At 38.3% G+C, this 22,546-nt stretch overlaps 1 protein-coding gene across 1 annotated transcript in view; it reads left to right on the top strand.

The window, feature by feature from the left end:
• LOC135470286 (R-spondin-2-like) overlaps positions 1 to 12,034 on the top strand; it is a 45,472-nt gene extending 33,438 nt beyond the window's left edge. The window contains exons 3-5 of the mRNA XM_064749133.1: positions 839 to 988; positions 9,472 to 9,657; positions 11,178 to 12,034. Coding sequence (XP_064605203.1) covers positions 839 to 988; positions 9,472 to 9,657; positions 11,178 to 11,425 — 584 coding nt within the window. The 3' untranslated portion in view covers positions 11,426 to 12,034. The remainder of the gene's footprint in view (positions 1 to 838; positions 989 to 9,471; positions 9,658 to 11,177) is intronic.
• Positions 12,035 to 22,546: the final 10,512 nt, after the last annotated feature.

Raw genomic sequence — 22,546 nt, 5'->3', positions numbered from 1 at the left:
TCCGATTGACAATTGGAGAGCTTCGAGTTCGAACTCTTTTATCGATAAAGGTACAAATAGTCCAACTATATCATGTGACCTGTCAAAAATGTTAGGCAACTATTTTTGATCTCATTCACTATAACGCCTGATAAAAGTTGTTTGAAAAGTAATTTAGAAAAGTAATGATAGGCATAAATGAAAAGCTGAACGTTTGTGAACTTGAGAAGTTCCTAAAGGACAGAGGTGTCATTTGTGAACCTAGTACAGGGTGAGACAGATGATCGGTGGGTTAATGTCAACAAAGGTTACCAAACATTTTTGAGAAGTCACATGGTATGGGAGGAATATTTTTACCTTCAACGACAAAAGAGTTCGAACTCGAAAGTCCCCTATTGTTCTCTTGTAACAGACAAGTGCTACGTTACCAGTTTGAACAGACTGCACAACTTCTGTTTGTGTTACTTGATGCGGGAAACGTTCCCCGTTCTTCCGGTTCTCTTTAAAAGCAAATGTGTCACAGAAAATACAGAGACTTGTTCCACAGGCACACATCAATTGCAACAAATTTGTACATGAGCATTCATGTGTAGCTTGCATACATCATCTTTATGTACCGTTATCTACACATTTAATGGGTACCAAATTGTGCACCTGTGATACATATCTTGTTTACAAAGACGTGTACAAAACGGTACACATTTGCTTTTTCAGAGTATATTTATTCTAATCCGTTTTACGATATACCGTACACTTTTGGACGTGAATTAATGTTTTCAGTGAACTACATCATTCCTTATCTATATTAATACATGTTTTGTGTACCCTCTAACCCTCTGTTCTCCTCTCTTTCTTTCAGAGTGCCAGACTGAAAACTGTGAAGCGTGCTACAGTCGCCATTACTGCTCGCGCTGTCAGGCCCCCTATGTGGCATACCAGGGTCAGTGTGTGACGTCATGTCCGGACGGACAACATTATGCTAATCACTCTAAAGACTGCCGTCCAAAAGGTATGGTATGTCTGTGTTTCACACTTTTTCTTGTTAGTGACATACATTCTACCACATTTCTCCCCCAACCAAAAAAAAAAAAAAAAAAAAAAAACCACATCATGACTTCAATGGACATACAAACCTCGCGGTTATTTTGCATCCCTTATTTCGCCGACAAACTGATGAAGTCACATGGAAATCCGCTGTGGTTATGACATTATCCATTTCTTTGATCAGAAAGCAGAAGTGCCTTGGTTATGAAGCGGCAAGTTAAACTTATGCATTTCTCTCAGTTGTCTCATACCATATCGTGCAGAACACTTCGTTTAAACCAGCTTATTGAGCATTTAAGATTTCTTTTATGGATGTGAAGCGACTGTGAGGATTTATTTTTCTCTTCAGTGAGGACAGAGTGGACTGTAAACGCACACTCTGTTAAAAGAACATTGCACGGACATCTGTAGGCTGTTCAGTTTACTAGCCTAAGATGATAAATTAACCACACAGTCAATTGCCAGAGATATAATAATATGCACCGTGTAGCCAAAATAAAGCGAACAAGTATAAAGGTTGTTCATTCTTCATACTGACTTCCCTGTTATCGCTGTTGTTATATAGATATCAGCACAATAATGTTCAAATCAGATAGTTGTAACAATCAACATTGAACATTTACAAAGTAAATCCGTAACCGTGCAATAAGATGCGGCAGAGGGCATTTCTTTATCTGTTGGTAAATATATACATCTACGTGAAATGATAAATATGTCGTGCCATAATACATGCACGTGGAATGAAGACATGCGCATTTGGCAGATTCTATACCTGCGGAGAGGCATGTACAGAAAATGATATACCTGACATATGGGCCATGTGAATCCAGGATGTACATGGTTGCTGCCCGTGGGGACAGCCTCGGCCTGCGGGCAGGGATTCCTCCTAAAGGTCGCTCTATCATAAGGGTTCCAAATGGCGATCGCTGAAACCGTGATATATACATCTTATTTGTCGTACACACAAAGAATTCATGTGTAGGTTTATAGTTCTACATTTACAGCAGGCGAATGCAATCAACATATTTTAACGGGATATCGGGTGACTTCTGTCTGTATTTGTGTTTATTTTATTAAAGAGATTACACGGGATCTTGCGGTTTTTCCGCTACATGTTTGCAGGGTCGCATTTCATGTTGTAGGCATTTACCATGCAGTTGTGCGTTCATTTTCGTTTCGGTCCCTCCATGCATTATTACATGTCGACGAGGCGTATAATGCTGCATGGTTGCAAGAGAGTTCTGGAGATGTGAAAAATGTATTTAGCAGGAGTTTGAATATCTAGGCCTATGTATACCTGCATACCTGTATATCTTTGGAAGCAAGGTGTGCATGCAGCACCTCTCGAAAAACATGGAAAATTTCCCCAAAACACAAACGCTTTTAGTCAAGGCTCTTGACTAAAAAAGGTCTTGCAAAATGTGAAATGTGATTCAAAGGTTTATTTTGAAAAATGTTATACAAAGAAATGTGGACTTCAGCAAGAGGCAAGTTGTTCAGAAGTGTGTTAGAATGTACGAACTTTGAAGCCAGACTGTTAAATGCAATTTACTTCATACAGGACTTGCTGTTGCCATTTAAGTCTACATTAACTTTTCAATACGCTTTTGAACATCTGGACTCTGCGTGGGGTCATAAAGGGTGTATTGTATTGAGGTTTTAAGTTTTGCATTAAGTGAAAAATCGCTTTGTGGAATCAGTTCAAGAACTCAAACATGGATTTTACTACACGATGTATAGTTTCATTGGGGCATAGTACAGCTTGGGATATAGTACAGCTTGGGATATAGTACAGCTTGGGATATTTGTAGGCCTACCATTGTCAGTATTCATGGACCTAAATTCAAACAGCTCAGTATGTGCTCACATACATCACGGCGTATCATTCCCTGTGTTAGATTTTCCCACAGTTTAGTGCAAAAATGGAGAAAAAAAACCGTACAAGGTGATCCGTTTACCGTTAATGTGTTTTATCAGTATATGAGAGGATGAGGTTGGCAGAAAACGTTGATCTTGTGTCTACGGCTTGCACCGGGTAATTAAATGGCAAGTGACGGCACGCCGTATGAATGAAGAGTTAAGCGTGTTTGGGGGATTTTTTTGTTGTAAAGTCTGCTGAAGTGTAAAGATAATTTCAGGAGAATAATCAGCGGGGAATGTTGGCTGGGATGATTGACAGCCGCTGTGCGTTTCTTGCTCGAGCTCTTTTGTCATTTGAGGTAGATAAAGACGTGCTTGGTTAATTAGTTACAGGCAGGCTCCACGATCTTATACGTTTTGCCAGGCCAGACTTTATCTTCTAAAGCATCCAATACTTCCGCTGAAAACATTACCGCAATTAATCAGTGATATATATATATATATATATATATATATATATATATATATATATATATATATATATATATATATATATAATATATATATATATATATAGGTAATTGACCTGCATATACATGTATATTGTAATATTGTATATTGTAATTAACATTTAACAATTAATCAGTATATATATATATATATATATATATATATATATATATATATATATATATATATATATATATATATATAGGTAATGGACCTGTATATACAAGGTCAATCGAAAAGCAAATACATTATTTCAGTTTGTAATGAGCATTTGGAATAAGTGAACTCACGAAAAAAAATGTCTGTATTCCACATGACTTCATTTCATAGGTTGCCTAAAACTTGAAGTCATGCTGGCTTCCTCACCGCGGTCGTACGTGGGAAGGTCTTCTAGCAACCTGCGGATGGTCGTGGGTTTCCCATGGGCTCTGCCCGGTTTCCTCCCACCATAATGCTGGCCGCCATCGTATAAGTGAAATATCTTGAGTACGGTGTAAAACACAAAGCAAATAAATAAATAAATATAACTTGAAGTTGCACAAGCTAAAAGTTGCCCATGACAATCTTGCTTAAGGGTAATTTTTTACATATCCTGGCACTTTTTTAAGTTAATATTGATTCACAAAGCGACTTTTGTCAAAATTCAAATCGGGATTCGTTCTTTTCTTTTTACTTGTCATCCAGGTCTACGAGCATCATATGATATACGTACATGTGTCAAGTGTAATTTGTTAAAAAAACAACCACAAATCTTTGTTGAACAAGACACATTTCCATTGTCATTATATAATGCAAAGAGGATTACCACTACAGAGTATTAAAACCTGAATGAAATGGTCATGTGTTATGTGATAGTGCAGTTCGAGTTTGTGGAATCTTTCCTTGTGTTATATACAACATTCTTGACACCATCTTAACAGACCCTTATTTACACCATGGTTCCAAACTTTTATGCAGTGGTATAAAATTGTGAAAAGTTGTGTTGAAAATGACCTTAACGAGCCCTTATTTATACACTAGTCGTTTTTAAAATTTTCATGCGATGGTATAAAATTGTGAAAAGTTATGTTGAAAATGTCAAGTTTTCATCATGGCTGTATATTTAACTTTTGTCAAATGTATAGATGGTAAAAACGAGGCAGCAGTATTTTGGATGTTCAGATCTAGAGAATAATAGGACTAAAAGAGTGTTTTATTTCCAAAAATATGTATAGTTTTGCATAGTTTTGCTAATTCGGTCTAGTATACCTATACGAATTTTATTTTTTGTTTTTGTTGACCATGGTGTTATACAAAGAAATGTGGACTTCAGCAAGAGGCAAGTTGTTCAGAAGTGTGTTAGAATGTACGAACTTTGAAGCCAGACTGTTAAATGCAATTTACTTCATACAGGACTTGCTGTTGCCATTTAAGTCTACATTTAACTTTTAATACGCCTTTGAACATCTGGACTCTTGCGTGGGGTCATAAAGGGTGTATTGTATTGAGGTTTTAAGTTTTGCATTAAGTGAAAAATCGCTTTGTGGAATCAGTTCAAGAACTCAAACATGGATTTTACTACACGATGTATAGTTTCATTGGGGCATAGTACAGCTTGGGATATAGTACAGCTTGGGATATAGTACAGCTTGGGGATATTTGTAGGCCTACCATTGTCAGTATTCATGGACCTAAATTCAAACAGCTCAGTATGTGCTCACATACATCACGGCGTATCATTCCCTGTGTTAGATTTTCCCACAGTTTAGTGCAAAAATGGAGAAAAAAAACCGTACAAGGTGATCCGTTTACCGTTAATGTGTTTTATCAGTATATGAGAGGATGAGGTTGGCAGAAAACGTTGATCTTTGTGTCTACGGCTTGCACCGGGTAATTAAATGGCAAGTGACGGCACGCCGTATGAATGAAGAGTTAAGCGTGGTTTGGGGGATTTTTTTGTTGTAAAGTCTGCTGAAGTGTAAAGATAATTTCAGGAGAATAATCAGCGGGGAATGTTGGCTGGGATGATTGACAGCCGCTGGTGCGTTTCTTGCTCGAGCTCTTTTGTCATTTGAGGTAGATAAAGGACGTGCTTGGTTAATTAGTTACAGGCAGGCTCCACGATCTTATACGTTTTGCCAGGCCAGACTTTATCTTCTAAAGCATCCAATACTTCCGCTGAAAACATTACCGCAATTAATCAGTGATATATATATATATATATATAATATATATATATATATATATATATATTATATATATATATAGGTAATTGACCTGCATATACATGTATATTGTAATATTGTATATTGTAATTAACATTTAACAATTAATCAGTATATAGATATATATATATATATATATATATATATATATATATATATATATATAGGTAATGGACCTGTATATACAAGGTCAATCGAAAAGCAAATACATTATTTCAGTTTGTAATGAGCATTTGGAATAAGTGAACTCACGAAAAAAAATGTCTGTATTCCACATGGACTTCATTTCATAGGTTGCCTAAAACTTGAAGTCATGCTGGCTTCCTCACCGCGGTCGTACGTGGGAAGGTCTTCTAGCAACCTGCGGATGGTCGTGGGTTTCCCATGGGCTCTGCCCGGTTTCCTCCCACCATAATGCTGGCCGCCATCGTATAAGTGAAATATTCTTGAGTACGGTGTAAAACACAAAGCAAATAAATAAATAAATATAACTTGAAGTTGCACAAGCTAAAAGTTGCCCATGACAATCTTGCTTAAGGGTAATTTTTTACATATCCTGGCACTTTCTTAAGTTAATATTGATTCACAAAGCGACTTTTGTCAAAATTCAAATCGGGATTCGTTCTTTTCTTTTTACTTGTCATCCAGGTCTACGAGCATCATATGATATACGTACATGTGTCAAGTGTAATTTGTTAAAAAAAACAACCACAAATCTTTGTTGAACAAGACACATTTCCATTGTCATTATATAATGCAAAGAGGATTACCACTACAGAGTATTAAAACCTGAATGAAATGGTCATGTGTTATGTGATAGTGCAGTTCGAGTTTGTGGAATCTTTCCTTGTGTTATATACAACATTCTTGACACCATCTTAACAGACCCTTATTTACACCATGGTTCCAAACTTTTATGCAGTGTATAAAATTGTGAAAAGTTGTGTTGAAAATGACCTTAACGAGCCCTTATTTTATACACTAGTCGTTTTTAAAATTTTCATGCGATGGTATAAAATTGTGAAAAGTTATGTTGAAAATGTCAAGTTTTCATCATGGCTGTATATTTAACTTTTGTCAAATGTATAGATGGTAAAAACGAGGCAGCAGTATTTTGGATGTTCAGATCTAGAGAATAATAGGACTAAAAGAGTGTTTTATTTCCAAAAATATGTATAGTTTTGCATAGTTTTGCTAATTCGGTCTAGTATACCTATACGAATTTTATTTTTTTTAAAAACTTGCGCATTGCCATTTACTGCCTCAGCCGTCTAAAGTAAAATGTGTATCGGTGACATTACATGTATGTACATACATATATATGTACAAGTCATATGCTTGTATATAATTTATATAGCTTAACCCCGGCTCTATCTTGACAGGTTTCTTTACACCTGTGGTTTAATTATCTTGTTAACTGTCAGGTAAATTAACCTCCGGCACGTCAGAAGACACAGAAACTGTCTGTTTGTTACAGCTTTTTATCCGGGACACCTATATACCTGTCACGTTATATACACCGGATGAATCATTTTTCGAACGGCCTTTTTTTAATGAATTTTCTGCTTGCATTTAGACGGATATGAATGGAGGGTAAAAATAAATTAGTATTGAAAGTGACCTTTATGTATATAGGTCCCCGAATAACATCACCTTGAGATTCGAGGAACATCTGTTAGGAAAAGAAAAAAGAATAAAAAAAAGGTGTGGATGGATAAAGAGAAGAGCATTCACTTTTCAGTCTCCCATTATAACTCCGTGTTCTATATTGTTCAACAATGATGAAGGTAGGCGGCGAATTTCTTCTCTGCCCATGAGCTCTACTGCCTGTGGGAGCGCCATATTACCCAACGCTTCTTCACACACAGCCACCCCACCCTTCCCGCCACGTTCGTAGTCCCAAGCCCTTATTACTATAGTTTCACATACCTTCACCCCACAATTCCTGCGGACCATGCCCTGTATTGTATTTCTGCCTGGAGCAAAGATGTGAAGGGAAAGATCAAAAATGTTATAGAGAATATAAAATTACCTGTGACCGGAGTAGTCTAAGTACAACATTGCCTCTGTCATGTACTCGGGTTGCACAAACGTGGCGTGGGGCAGGTATATATCCCCATACCTAACACCTTGCTCTCTACCCCCCAGGCTGATCACACAGACTATGTAAACACTGGCTTTTGTGGGTAGCTACAACATAATGTTTTTTATCCAAAATATTTTGAGATGTTTTCGAAATTCCGCTTTCTATCTCGCTTGCCTGTGTGGGGTAAAGCTATTGTTATCCACCCCTTCTGCCATTCCATACCACCCATCCTCACTTGAAATTAACTCGTTCCTTTGAGCTTTTTATCTACATAAAGTAAACAGTGTTGTAATTTATACTATAAAACCATTTTTTGTATAAGTAACACTCCAATACTTGATACTGTGAAATAAACTGTATCTGTATAAGTAACTTCCCGATACTTGATACTGTGAAATCAACTTTATCTTTATAGGTAACACCCCGATATTTGATACTGTGAAATAAATCCTTTTCTGTATAAGTAACTCCTCGATACTTGATACTGTGAAATAAACTTTATCTTTATAGGTAACACCCCGATACTTGATCCGTGAAATAAACCTTTTCTGTGTAAGTAACTCCCCGATACTTGATACTGTGAAATAAACTTTATCTTTACAGGTAACACCCCGATACTTAATACCGTGAAATAAACCTTTTTCTGTGTAATTAACTCCCCGATACTTGATACTGTGAAATAAACTTTATCTTTATAGGTAACACCCCAATTACTTGGTACCGTGAAATAAACCTTTTCTGTATAAGTAACTCCCCGATACTTGATACTGTGAAATAAACTTTATCTTTATAGGTAACATCCCGATACTTGATACCGTAAAATAAACCTTTTCTGTATAAGTAACTTCCCGATACTTGATACTGTGAAGTCAACTTTTATCTGTTTAAGTAACAGCTTACTTTCATACATGTGTGATATCAACTTATCCGTATAAAGAACACAACGACACTTGATACCATGATGTCAACTTTTATATGTATCACTGTGATACGTTATACTGCGATACTTTCATACGGTATGATATCAGCTTTATATGTATAAAACACAGTGATATTTACTCTGTGAAATTAACGTCATTAGTGTAATTAAATTTGCGGCACTGTATACTGTGAAATCGACTTCATCTGTAACTGTAAATAACGCTGTAGTCACCATGGACAATTGCGTTTTAACACAGCACAGCTAAGTACCATATATTTTGGATACTAGTATCGCTGAGAAAAAGCACGGCTCTGATACAAACTAGGTTCATTATGTCATTCTGAGTTCCACTTTTGTTTTCATTTTATTATAGTCATATTGTACTTTTCTGTGGTTCTACGATAGTTTATTGTGTAAAATGGGTCAATCCCATTCTTGGACAGATGATCTTGATTACAATGTTCACGGGGTTGTGGCAGGAAGCGGTAGACAGGTCTCTTTTGTGTGGGTTAAGTTCGTTGAAGACGTTGACTTCCAAAAGTATGATGTACCTTATGGCATACGTTCGACAGCAAAGTGCCAAACGTCAGTAGTTTACTCCGGGCTCAACAATGGTTGTACAATAGTTAACTGATCTACAAACGAAATGGTACATTTGCAGGCTATACTGCTTCTGTTGGTATTTCATCAAAATAATAAAATATTTTTACTTCCTGTTAAGAAAATGTCCCTTATGTCGAAATCTTTACGAAGCATAAAAAAGTGGGAAAAGTGGCCTGTGAAGCCCCGAAAACCGTAAACTGCAAACACTGTTCTGAAATTTTCTCTTCAGGGAAGTAACTCTCAATGACTTTCGTCCTTTTCAGTCGACTGTATGGTTGGACCTTGGGGCGATTGGGGAAAGTGTACCAGGGAGGGACTGACGTGTGGATATAAATATGGGGAGGCCAAGCGCTCCCGAGACGTCTTGGAAAACCCGTCCCCGAATGGCAATAGTTGCCCTGAGCTAGAACAGACCAAACGATGCAAACTCGTCAACAGATTCTGTGTTGGTAAGTGAGGACAAAATTACAATCACCATGACACTGGCATTAATTATATGCATTGAAGAAAGTGGAAAGACAAAAATGCGAACGCAAAAGTTGAAGAAAGAACAAACAGTTCAGAAATATGGACACTATCATACAAGGACAATATATTGGTTACAAATTTGAACATGTTTTTAATCCAGCTGTCAAAATGTTTGACTGAATTGGTCATCAGACTGCTAGAAACTTGAACGAGTTAAAGTTCAGCCCGTTAATATTCAGATACAACTGATAATCAGACAATCGAATTTTTTCTATGGTTTGATCAAAACTTTGATTTGGTGATTGGATGTGTATTCTGAATTTTTCATCACAGCTTGATGATAGGTCTTAATGATGCCAATACAACCAGAAGCACAGTTTGATGATAGGTCTTAATTATGCCAATACAACCAGAAGCACAGTTTGATGATAGGTCTTAATGATGTCAATACAACCAGAAGCACAGTTTGATGATAGGTCTTAATGATGCCAATACAACCAGAAACACAGTTTGATGATAGGTCTTAATGGTGCCAATACAACCAGAAGGACGGTTTGATGACGACAGATTTTGATGATGCTAATACACAAAGTAGGGCCGATTGATGATACGTTTTAATGATGCCATTACAAAAAGAGGCACAGTTTGATGATATTCCTTGGTGATGCCAATATTAAAAAAAGGACAGTTTGATGATATTTTGTGATGATTTCAATACGAGAAGAAGCACGGTTTGAGGATAGGTTTTGATGATGTCAATACAACAAGAAACACAGTTTGATGATACGTCTTCATGATGCTAATACATAAAGAAGCACCGTTTAATGATAGGTTTTGAGGATGCCAATACAACAAGAAGCACAGTTTTATGATAGGTTTTGATGATGACAGTACAAAAAGAAGGACGTTTTGATGACACATTTTGATGATGCCAATACAAAAAGAAGCACCGTTTAATGATAGGTTTTGAAGATGCCAATACAACAAGAAGCACAGTTTTATGATAGGTTTTTCATGATACATGGGGGCCTCCGTGGCTCAGTTGGTTAGCGCGCTAGCGCAGTGTAATGACCCAGGAGTCTTTCACCAATGCGGTCGCTGTGAGTTCAAGTCCAGCTCATACTGGCTTCCTCTCCGGCCGTACGTGGAAGGTCTGACAGCAACCTGCGGATGGTCGTGGGTTTCCCCCGGGCTGTGCCCGGTTTTCACCCACCATAATGCTGGCCGCCGTCGTATAAGTGAAATATTCTTGAGTACAGCGTAAAACACCAATCAAATAAATAAATAAATTTGATGATACCAATACAAAAAGGAGTACAGTTTGATGGCGTGTCTTGATTATGCCAATACAAAAATACAAAATATATATAAAAGTGAAAAAAATTTAGTGAATAATTCAAATCAGATCCATTCAACATCCACTGGCGTTCATGATCATCAGCCTTCCGTGTGTTGTTTTTCTTTCTTTCGTTTTTTACTGTTTTTCTTATTTTTCTTACAGATCTTCTCACTAACAAATCCGAAGCTCCTAGATATAACCGTAGGAGACAGAAAAGATTAAACCGAAGGAAAAAGAAATTAAGGAAACTGAGACGGAAGCTGAGGAAACGAAAGAGAAGAAATCGTCTCCGCAAGCGCACTCGACAACGGAAGTACCGAAAGAAAAAGACACGTCCGCTTGGAAATCCTGTGGAGGATAATTTAGTGATTTCACCGGAAGTTATCCTGGCACGAGTGGAGAAACTGTGATCTGACAATGTATAGCTTTGTCATTTTGTTCCCTGTACAGTTTCTGGCGTAAAGCGTTGTTGTATAATTTATGTCATATGTGTGTATATATATGGACTGTTCGATGAAGTAAGTATTGGTAGAGGAATGAAATGATTGCTCCAGAAAACAAACTGTAGATAATTTTGATGGAGATTGAATATGTTAAAGAGAAAGACAACAAAAACGAAACTAGTGAAAGGGCATAGACATATCTAGAAATACGAAAACTGTAGTAAAGTTCACAACGTTCTCAGAATGTGAACATGAAAGTAGACTAAGAAAAGCTTTTGCAGCACATCACTGGACACCCATTAAAGGCCATCCTAGAATTCGAGGAAATAACCGCATTTAATTCAATTTATAAAATTTTTGAGCAGAAGTAAATTTAGTCTCTGCTATGGTTTTCAATGTTTTTCCATGGACGATCATTTCACTTTAAAGCCTCCTTCTGAGAGATGACTGAATGTAAAAGTAAAACCAGAGAAATCCGAGCTCTATAGACCTGTTTGTATGAAAGCTATAGTATTCATGTACATAGGTTGTATTCGTCATTATGTACTCCGCAGTAACATTTAACGTGTATTAAAAAGTATATCATGATATCTATATGCCTTCCACAAGTGAGAATGTTTTTGAATGCAGCCCCTCGTGGTAATTCTGGGATTAACACTCAAAAAATTGTCAGATGATGTGATGGTTCCTTCATGTGCTGTGTCCCCCGTTTTTGAACCCAGAAACATGATCGTTGCGAAACGCCAAGGAGAGTTTATACTAAAATTATTTTCTTTTTATATTTAGAAAGAAAGACATTAACAAAAGATGTGAAAAGCGTCTTGTGTTGTTATTTGCTAAAACTAAAAAATATATATATGAATCTTAATTGCTCTGATGAACTACAAATGTATATACATTACGAAGTATTTTTGAAAAGAAAAAGCAATCATTGTTACTGATTTTTGCAGAAATTTTACCTGTTTTAAAATTCGTGTACAAATTATAATTTCTTCAGTGACGTGGTAGTTATCCTGTTTATTCAAGTGTATGATTATAGAAATGAGCATCATGTCGGTGTGTATATGGCGACACACGTGTCGGCTGTGTCGAGCTAGCAGTACATGCATATGGCTGTACGTCGACATATAGTTCAAACAGGTGTATGTCCGAACGCTTTATGAACAGTACCCTTGTAAACACTGCTAAACAGTCTATATTTGCAAACACAGCTGAACCGCGCCTACCGTTGTAAACACAGCTGAGCAGCCTACCTTGTTTACAAAAAGAGAACCGCCTACCTCAATAAATACTGCTGCACAGCCTACCTTGTTTATAAATGCCTCCCCTTATGAACACTGCTGAACAGCCTATCGTTGTAAACGCAGTTGAACATCCTGTACCCCAGTTTATAGAGGAGAACAGCCTTCCGTTATGAACACTGCTGAACAGCTTATCGTTGTAAGTGCAGCTGAACGTACCATACCCTGGTTTACAAAGGAGAACCTCCTACCCTTATAAACACAGCTGAACAGCTTATCGTTGTAAACGCAGCTGAAGGTCCTATACCCTGGTTTACATAGGAGAACAGCCTACCCTTCTTTACAAAAGGAGAACCCCATACCCTTGTAAACACAGCGGAACACTATACTCTTGTAAACATAGCTGAACAGCCTTTCCTTGTATGCACAGCTGAACATCCTATATGTATACTGTTGAAAGCTAACAGCTTAAGCACAAAAGCCTATATTTACCGTTGTAAACAAACCTGAACAACACTTCGTTGTTGACTATCCCACACATCAACAATTTTATGACTAAGAAACACGACCAAATGGTAAATGTAAAATAAAAGTTTATGTTTCCCACTTTAGAGAACATTCTTTAACGCAGTGGTTGACAAATCCCCTTGGAGATCGCATAACTTCCATGACCATTTTCAAAAAAAAAATACTCTCCGGTATATGGCGAGAAAAATTGCCATCTATTCATTTCTTATGACTATCAAATTACGTTTTTAATACTTTTAATATAGATATTTTTTGGTGCAAAAATTATTGCTAGAAAGATTCTGCTGTACATATTTATGCACCGATTACTATAGCGAATCGATGTGTTGATTGCGCCGTTATTTTGACTGATTGTTATAGGTAAAGATCGCTAAGGTGTTACGGTGTATAACCAGGCTATATCATGTACAAGTACAGTATATCGAACGACGAGTGTATGAAACTTGAGTGTGTGCTCAGAAAAAGTGGCTGAGAAGAAAGTTTGCTTTATAAATGTATGTTAAATTTCACTCATGTTTTTGTAAACGACGATATAAACTACTGTATGAAATGCTTTTTGCATCCTAAACTGTTTAGTCCGACAATGAAAAGATTAATTTATCCCTTGGGTAAAATTTGTACGGACGGGCAATCCCGTCTTTAAGAAATGGTTATCGGAAGCTAATTACTTGCCCTCTAGATGCGTTGGCTATGTCATCATAGTTACTGGTACATCTAGATTCGGCAACGTAGATTTATTCTTCATTGATTTACGTCTATTGGAAAACAATTTAGTTGTCAAAGAAGGCCATAATGTGTTAAATTTAACAGAAAGTCTGTTATCTGAGTGATGCTAGAATGCATTCTGTTATTACAACAGAATATTTTGTTAAATGTAAGACAAATATTCTAAAATTCCCTAATAGAGGGATTCTATTAGACTAACAGGCTATGAATTATGTTGAATACGACACAGTCTTGTCTCATAGTAACAGAATACATTCTACCATCACTCAGACAACAGGGCAGATTATTTTTGGTGTGTATATTTAGGTGATACAAATACTTATGGTCAGGATTCTAACACACATCGTATCATATATTTTTTAATCCAAACTGTTTACCACATAGTGTACTTCTGATTGATTGATTTACTTATTTCATTGGTGTTTTACGTCGTGCTCAAGAATATTTCACTTATACGACGGCGGCCAGCATTATGGTGGGAGGAAACCGGACAGAACCCGGGGGAAACCCACGACCACCCGCAGGTTGCTGGAAGACCTTCCCACTTACGGAGAGGAAGTACTTCTGCTTGAATAGTATTAAATGATTCTTTACGACCAAACTATGTTGAACGTTTCAAATAGCAATAACACTAAAGGAAACCCAGTATTCAGCCAAAACACAAAATTTACAAAAGTAAATGTTATGCATTCATGTTATGCCTCCAAGTTATGCATTCACGTTATGCATTCATGTTATGCATTCACGTTATGCATTCACGTTTTGCATCCATGTTATGCATCCATGTTATGCATTCACACTATGCATTCACGTTATGCTTTCATGTTATGCATTCGTGTTTTGCATTCATTTTATGCATTCATGTTATGCATTCCTGTTATGCATTCATGTTTGCATTCATTTTATGAGTTGAATTCGTCCACTGAGAAAGCAATAAAATGCTATTTAACAAAAATATTTGTAGTATTCTTTTTTTAAGCGAACTCATTTCCAAAAGTCTAGTATTCAAGAATTAATTCATTATCAAGACCATCGATATGGAGTCCGAACACGTTCAATTTTATCTGTGCTAACTGCAGACAGTCGAGTTCAACGACATATAATGACGTCGTGTTCTTGAATAAAGCTGACATCTTCATACCACTGCTTCACCGGAACACCCACCTTCAGAAGGTGTATTCTAATCGCTGTACTCGTTGATCTCAAACGAGAACGAAGTTTCGAATGCCAAAGTGTAACACGAGACCATTGTTCACAATCGAGATTTTCACTCTCCATTTCTCAGGGTTAAGAACGATTTTGAAGTAAAGCGCCCCCTGTAGGGCCTACTCTTTTTGCACTGGCACATTCGTATCAACTGAAACGAGAACACTGTACTCGCGTTACACATTTACGTGGATTCGAACATACCCAGAATGTCAACGGTTCTTTTTCTGCAGTGGGACCCTTGACTGAATTGAACACTACAGGAAGTCCGATCCAATTACAGATAACTCTTGAATAGGTCATGGCATGAAATCTATCCACACACATCTTCAGTTACATAATGTTTTAGAAATCGATGTTGTTTGATCATGTGACCCCAAGTCTTCGCTGCACACTTGAGATGAACACTCTGATTGGTCAAAGCAGCTCCTTTGATCTAGCACTTCCTTGTCCGAAAAGTGCTACATGTATTTGAATTGAACTCGAAGGTCTTTGCCTATATAGTGTCTACAACATAACACACAACTTGACATATTTCGACTTGCAAATGCAATGCATTTGTTGAGATATTCTAAACCAACATCCTCTGCGCATCGAGTCCGACACTGAACACGATATTCTTGAGACTGATGGGGCTTGAGACTGATATACTGAAATATTTAAAATTTCACATTATGGAGGGAGCGCGAAGTGGCTCCGTAAATAAGATGCGCTACTCCTAGCCACGATTAAAATGTGGGTTCAATCCCAGCCTTGAGCTGGAAATTTGATTCCACCGACCTCATTTTTCGTAGGGACCTTGGTGACAATAAGTGGTTGACGACACTCGTAGGATGCGTGTACATAGTAACACATGGGAAAGTTCGTCAGTGGCTTGGCAAAGATCGGTGGTTTAGGCCTATCTTTACCCATAAAACTGACCGGTATAGTACATGTATTAGTGAACGATTACTGAGCATGGCTCACTATTTATCCGTTTATAAACTATTTATCAATCAAATTTTTGATACCCGTCACGAAACTTTTGCGACTCCTATTAATGGTGGTACCCTCGTCGGAAGATATTCCAAACCTGAAGTCCTACATATCTAGCCCAATACTTGATACGGCCTTCCTTATTTCGAACTGGGTGTGATGGGACTGTGGGTGGACTAAGACCAAAGACCAAAGCTGGTGTTTGCTGTTGCCTCGCTTGGCGCTCAGCACTGAGAGGCTAGAGCAAGGAGACATGACTGGTTGGCCTTGGTGTCGGTTGTCAGTGTAATGTGACTGGGTGGGGTGTCATGTCTGGTGTCTTCAGTGATGGCATGCACTTGCCCTGCCACAAGAAGACACAGTATATGTACATATACCTAATGATTTCTCGTTGTCATATGACTGAAAACTTGTTAAGTACGATGTTGAACCCCAAGCATACATACTAAATCTTATCAATGCATTGTCATTCCTGAGGCTTAGACATCTGCACACATTTTGCAACCGTTGGTACCGACCTTTGTTATTATTTTTCAGAAAATCTCAGTCATACTTGCAAATAAGGTCAGTTCTCAGATACTCGTTAAGTCTATGCTACTGACCTCTTGATGCGTCAATCACAGGGGTATAGGAAGCAATTTCAAAGTGTGTGTGTGTGGGGGGGGGGGGGGGGGGGGGGGGGGGGGCGAGGGTCCAGGGGCCGCCAAGGCCCAGGAAGCTGTGAAGAAGCTATAGGCCTATCGCCTGAGAAACGTTTAAAAAACGCCAATCGGGCTATGGGAGAGATTGCATGCCCTTTGTATAGGCCTACGCTTTTACCCATCATTTTTTTGTCAAATATTTAGGCCTAAACTTCGCATATGATAACACTTTAGAAGCTAGTATTAAGAAAGGTTAGGATTTTGTATATTAAATAATTCAACACACACTTTTGACGTTTTATCCCCTAAGTTATCACTGTGCGTAGACCAATTTTCAAAAATACAAGTTTAGATCCCATAAAATATTTTTTTTAAAATTATACCCAGGCATATGACAAAGTTGTAAGCAGTTCATAATATTTATTTATAAATGTCTTACGCTATAGTAGTTGTTTTATTTTGTTATTGTTTACCTCTTGATTTGCTGTTGACGGTGTAACTTCACTGCATGACTTTGTTCGCTTGTGGAGGGACTTGTATTGCTAGACGACGAAGTTCGATTTACAGATGTAAAAAAGGAATCTATCGACTGTTAAACTCGACCAAGTTTGCCAGGCGGCTCCATGTCAATCGACTGACGAGTCCGATCTAAGGGAGCTAACTCATAAACACATATAAATATGTAGGCCCAAGGACGGAAAAAACGTGTAGGCCCTATATTAATAGTAATGTGCACTGGGAAAATTGCAGTCTACCATGTTTAGTTTACCGGAAATATATTTACAATAGTGTGATGTTTGTGCTACAAGTGTATATTATTTCCGGAACCTGAAAAGGGGGGGGGGGCAAAAGATATGCCCCGGAATCATGTATTTAAACGGACATCATCTAGAAATATCTCACAACCTTACATGAAGGCGACGGCAAAGAAAACACTAAAGTCAAATATATGTCATATGAAAAACTTAACATACATAGACTGCTAAATTTGATCAATCAAAATGCATAAAAATATAGGTCTGTGAATCCGTTATCTAAATGGATCTTGAAGCGTATTATTTCAAGCCAAAAATATAGATGTGACGTCACACATACCCTCATTTTTCATTTTAGTGTTCTCTTTGCCTTTGAGTATGTCAAGCCAGGGAACTGCTTATCTCGTAAAGGTGGACAACAATGTTGTTTTAAAAGTTTGTTCTAGAGCGAAGTACAACTATGACGTACCAGATGCTTCTAAAATTTCAAGTAATTAATGCTTTCGCCGCCAGTCGATGGCACTGTTTAGCGCGCGAAACAGAGGTTCACTTGTAAAATGTCTGACATTTTTGAATAGGGCACATAAATAGCGAGATATGTTGGAATTACCACTCGTGTATCCCAATGAATGGGACAGAAATTGTTCAGAAGACGTAGAGTAACCGTCGGCGAATGCAGTTCATCTGATTCTTAGCCATAACATGCAATTTTTTTTTCAGGTATCCTCGGTCTGCCGACTTACCAGAATGGTTAGTTGAAAAACGCGAATTTCCCTATGGCATTCGTCTCGGCCGTGAACTACCCAATATTACCAGTTCACAGCCAATTTTGTCGCTAGCCCACCACTGACAAGCGCTTCGAACAACGCTGGTGTGGAAAGTTTACTTTTCCTGACTTTTAACAGATTTAAGTGTTTGAGAGTTACCCCCCTTTAATGTTTGCACATATTTCTGTGCCGCAGTTTTTGATGCACGCTTAAAATTGGGTGCAGTGTCAAATCAAGGTTAAGCCGTCACTGCACATTTATTTACCCTACCAATAAATTAAATATTGACATAAGATATCAAGGGAGTAATATTTGTTGACCGTTCCGAACCTTAATCCTGTAAACAAACATCGATGAAAAATATCGCATGCATGCCTTGCGGGGATAGGATTTAAAGAGGTTTTAATTTTTTAAAACATCGGGATAAAGCCAAAAGCATTTTTCAAATTGGAAAGATGATCTGTATAATATTAGGATTTTCTTTTTATCTAAATTTTAGAGATAAAATTGCCATAGAATCTTTGTAAGTTAAATACAGTGGAAAGTATTTGTTTTTAGTTAATTTGCAGTCTAATGATAAAGATGATTTTAGCTAATTTTTTATTGATACAGTCTGACTTCAACGATCTTTTTAGATGGAATGTTTCGTTTTCAGGCAGTTACCTCTTTACTTTTTTCCAGCTCGTATCATTTTTTGTGTATAGGCCCACATACCACGACGTATATTAAATCTATGAGAGGAGTTATTTAAAATATATGTTCAATGTAGAAAACTGAAGTTTTAGGAAATTGACAGTGGGAATAACAGCGAGCTCTTGTGTAATGGGAATTATAAACTAGACAGGGGGAAATATTAGTGAGCTCTTTTGTCACGAGAATGATGAACTAGAGAGGGGGGAATAATGGCGAACTCATGTGTAACGGGGGGCCTCCGTGGCTCAGGTGGTTAGAGCGCTAGCGCAGCGTAATGACCCAGGAGTGTCTCACCAGTGCGGTCAATGTGAGTTCAAGTCCAGCTCATTCTGGCTTCCTCTCCGGCCGCACGTGGGAAGGTCTGACAGCAACCTGCGGATGGTCGTGGGTTTCCCCCGGGCTGTGCCCGGTTTCCTCCCACCACAATGCTGGCCGCCGTCGTATGAGTGAAATATTCTTGAGTAGGGTGTAAAACACCAATCAAATAAATAAATAAATAAATAAATATATATATAAATCTTGTGTCACGAGATTGATGAACTAAACAAGGGAAATAATGACGAGATCTGCTGCCATGAGAATTGTGAAGTAGGTAGGGAAAATAATGAAGAGATCTTCTGTATGAGAATTGTGAAGTAGGTAGGGAGAATAATGAAGAGATCTTCTGTATGAGAATTGTGAAGTAGGTAGGGAGAATAATGAAGAGATCTTCTGTATGAGAATTGTGAAGCAGGCAGGGAGAATAATGAAGAGATCTTCTGTATGAGAATTGTGAAGCAGGCAGGGAGAATAATGAAGAGATCTTCTGTATGAGAATTGTGAAGCAGGCAGGGAGAATAATGAAGAGATCTTCTGTATGAGAATTGTGAAGCAGGCAGGGAGAATAATGAAGAGATCTTCTGTATGAGAATTGTGAAGCAGGCAGGGAGAATAATGAAGAGATCTTCTGTATGAGAATTGTGAAGCAGGCAGGGAGAATAATGGCAAGACTTTGTGCCGTGAGAATGACGAGAATTGTAGATTTATTTCTTCCCGCTTCGGTGGCCTGAGGTTAGAGCATCGGCCTCGAAGCCCGGAGACGCGGGATAAAACCCTGGTTGGGTCTTGCCAAAAACTTCCAAAATGGTATTTGTTGCTGCCTCGCTTCGCGCTTAGCACTGAGGGGTTGGAGCAAGGAAACAGGACTTGTTGGCCGGGTGCCAGTATATTTATTTATTTATTTATTTATTTATTTGATTGGTGTTTTACGCTGTACTCAAGAATATTTCACTTATACGACGGCGGCCAGCATTATGGTGGGTGGAAACCGGGCAGACCCCGGGGGAAACCCACGACCATCCGCAGGTTGCTGGCAGATCTTCCCACATACGGCCGGAGAGGAAGCCAGCATGAGCCGGACTTGAACTCACAGCGACCGCATTGGTGACAGACTCCTGGGTCATTACGCTGCGCTAGCGCGCTAACCACCTGAGCCACGGAGGCCTCGGGTGCCAGTATAATGTGACTGGGTGGGGTGTCATATCTGGTGTCTTCGCCGTGGTACTTCAGTGGAGGTAATACATGGACACACTAAATGACCCCTCGTCGTCATGTGACTGATAAATTGTTAAGTACGACGTAAATTAACCCCAAGCATGCATACACACACACACACGCACACACACACACACACACACACACACACACACACACACACACACACACACACACCACACACACACACACACGCGCACACACACACACACACACACACACACACACACACACACACACACACACACACACACACACACACACACACACACACACACACACACACACACATACATACACTACGCCGAGAATATAGGTACATGTACATTTAATACTTTGAATAATCTCAGTAAATTCTGGAGGTGAGAAAAAAAGAATACCACAGCAACAAAGAGCCTTTGTTATACAGTATCAAAGGATTTATTTATTTATTTGATGGGTATTTTACGCCGTACTCTACAAAATTTTACTTATAAGATATAAGTATTAGTGAGCGAGAAGATGTTTACGCCTTCTCTCATTTAACACTACAAGTCATGTATGAGTTATTAAGGTACGTCTTTTGACTTCTGAGAAAAATATATCCATAAAGTGGAAAAGTTTAGTCAAATAAGTAGGTAGTGTTTCTACCATCCTTGCCTTACTTACATTATACATTTCTTACAGTAGAAATGAAATACATCATCAAAAGGATGTCCAAAGCGATAACGGGCCGGGTGACGTAATGCCTGGTGTGTACTACATGGCTTTCCAGTGATGCAGCATTATGTAAGTGGGTCGACCTTGGGACCCGCATTCCCTGCAAGGAGAAACGAAAGCGCAGTTTAACAATGAAATAATCATGAAATAAGTATGCTATATCACAGAAGCATACGGTGTAGTGATGACTTGGTATAAACGAAGCGGTATCTTATAAGTAATGTGGACACTGGGTCCAGAATGTCTGGAACACTGCTTTTTAACTGTGTCTAATTGCATTTAACCCGAGGGACCGCAGCGTAATGACCCAGTCTCTCAGCAATGCGGTCGCTGTGAGTTCAAGTCCAGCTCATGCTGGCTTTCTCTCAGGCCGTACGTGTGAAGGTCTTGGGTTTCCCCCGGGCTCTGTCCGGTTTCCTCCCACCATAATGCTGGACGCGGTCGTATAAGTGAAATATTCTTGAGTTCGGCGTAAAACACGAGTCAAATAAACAAATAAATCATTTAACGCGAGGCTAAACGCTATATGTCCATCGTATTTTGGTAAACGACTATTTTATGAACTAGCATGGAACAAAAACGCTATATGTCCATCGTATTTTGGTAAACGACTATTTTATGAACTAGCATGGAACAAAATTTTGGGTACTGATTTTATACATTCGCCTAGAGCATGTCTTTCCGTCATAACAGAAAATTGTGGACTTCTGCTTACATTAATCTGACCTATTTTCTAACTTTTTTATGTTCTTATAGTTTTTTGGTTGCATATGTTGAACGTTGTTTTGGAAATTGCTCTTGCGATTATTGACCCAGAAAATTCATTTTCGTTGCCGCTGGTATACAAATTTCTATTTTCTTGCACAGATTGAAAAACGGATAATTTGAGACTGAACGTCTTAAGTATTTTTCTTGTTCCTTACCTTTATCCGTTCCTTTTCAAGTGGTAGGCTTAGTGTTTGTTATTTCCAGACAAATTTCAAATTGTTTCTTCCATCCTTTTGACAATATACGACACACCACTCCATGCCCACCCCAAGCCCCTTTATAACTCATCTGTTTCTAACGTTAAATTCAAATTGTCTTTGTTTCCTTGATTAATACTTCACGCCGTACTCAAGATCATTTATCAGAGATGACGGCTGTCGCGTTTACCATTTAATACCACAACTCTTGATAGAGTGCTGAAGGGAAATTGTTGAATGCCAAGTTCAATTGTCATTTCATCCCTCCTGATAGATGTAGGGCCTATAGTGTGTACGTTCGCTGTGCACAGTGCTTTCTTCTCTTACCCAACACACCTCTTTCTATTAATAATCCACAG

The sequence above is a fragment of the Liolophura sinensis genome, chromosome 7 (assembly GCF_032854445.1).
Source record: "Liolophura sinensis isolate JHLJ2023 chromosome 7, CUHK_Ljap_v2, whole genome shotgun sequence".
Taxonomy (NCBI): Eukaryota; Metazoa; Mollusca; class Polyplacophora; order Chitonida; family Chitonidae; genus Liolophura; species Liolophura sinensis.
The sequence above is the reverse complement of the archived record's forward strand: the minus strand, read 5'-3'. Positions and strand labels throughout refer to the sequence as shown.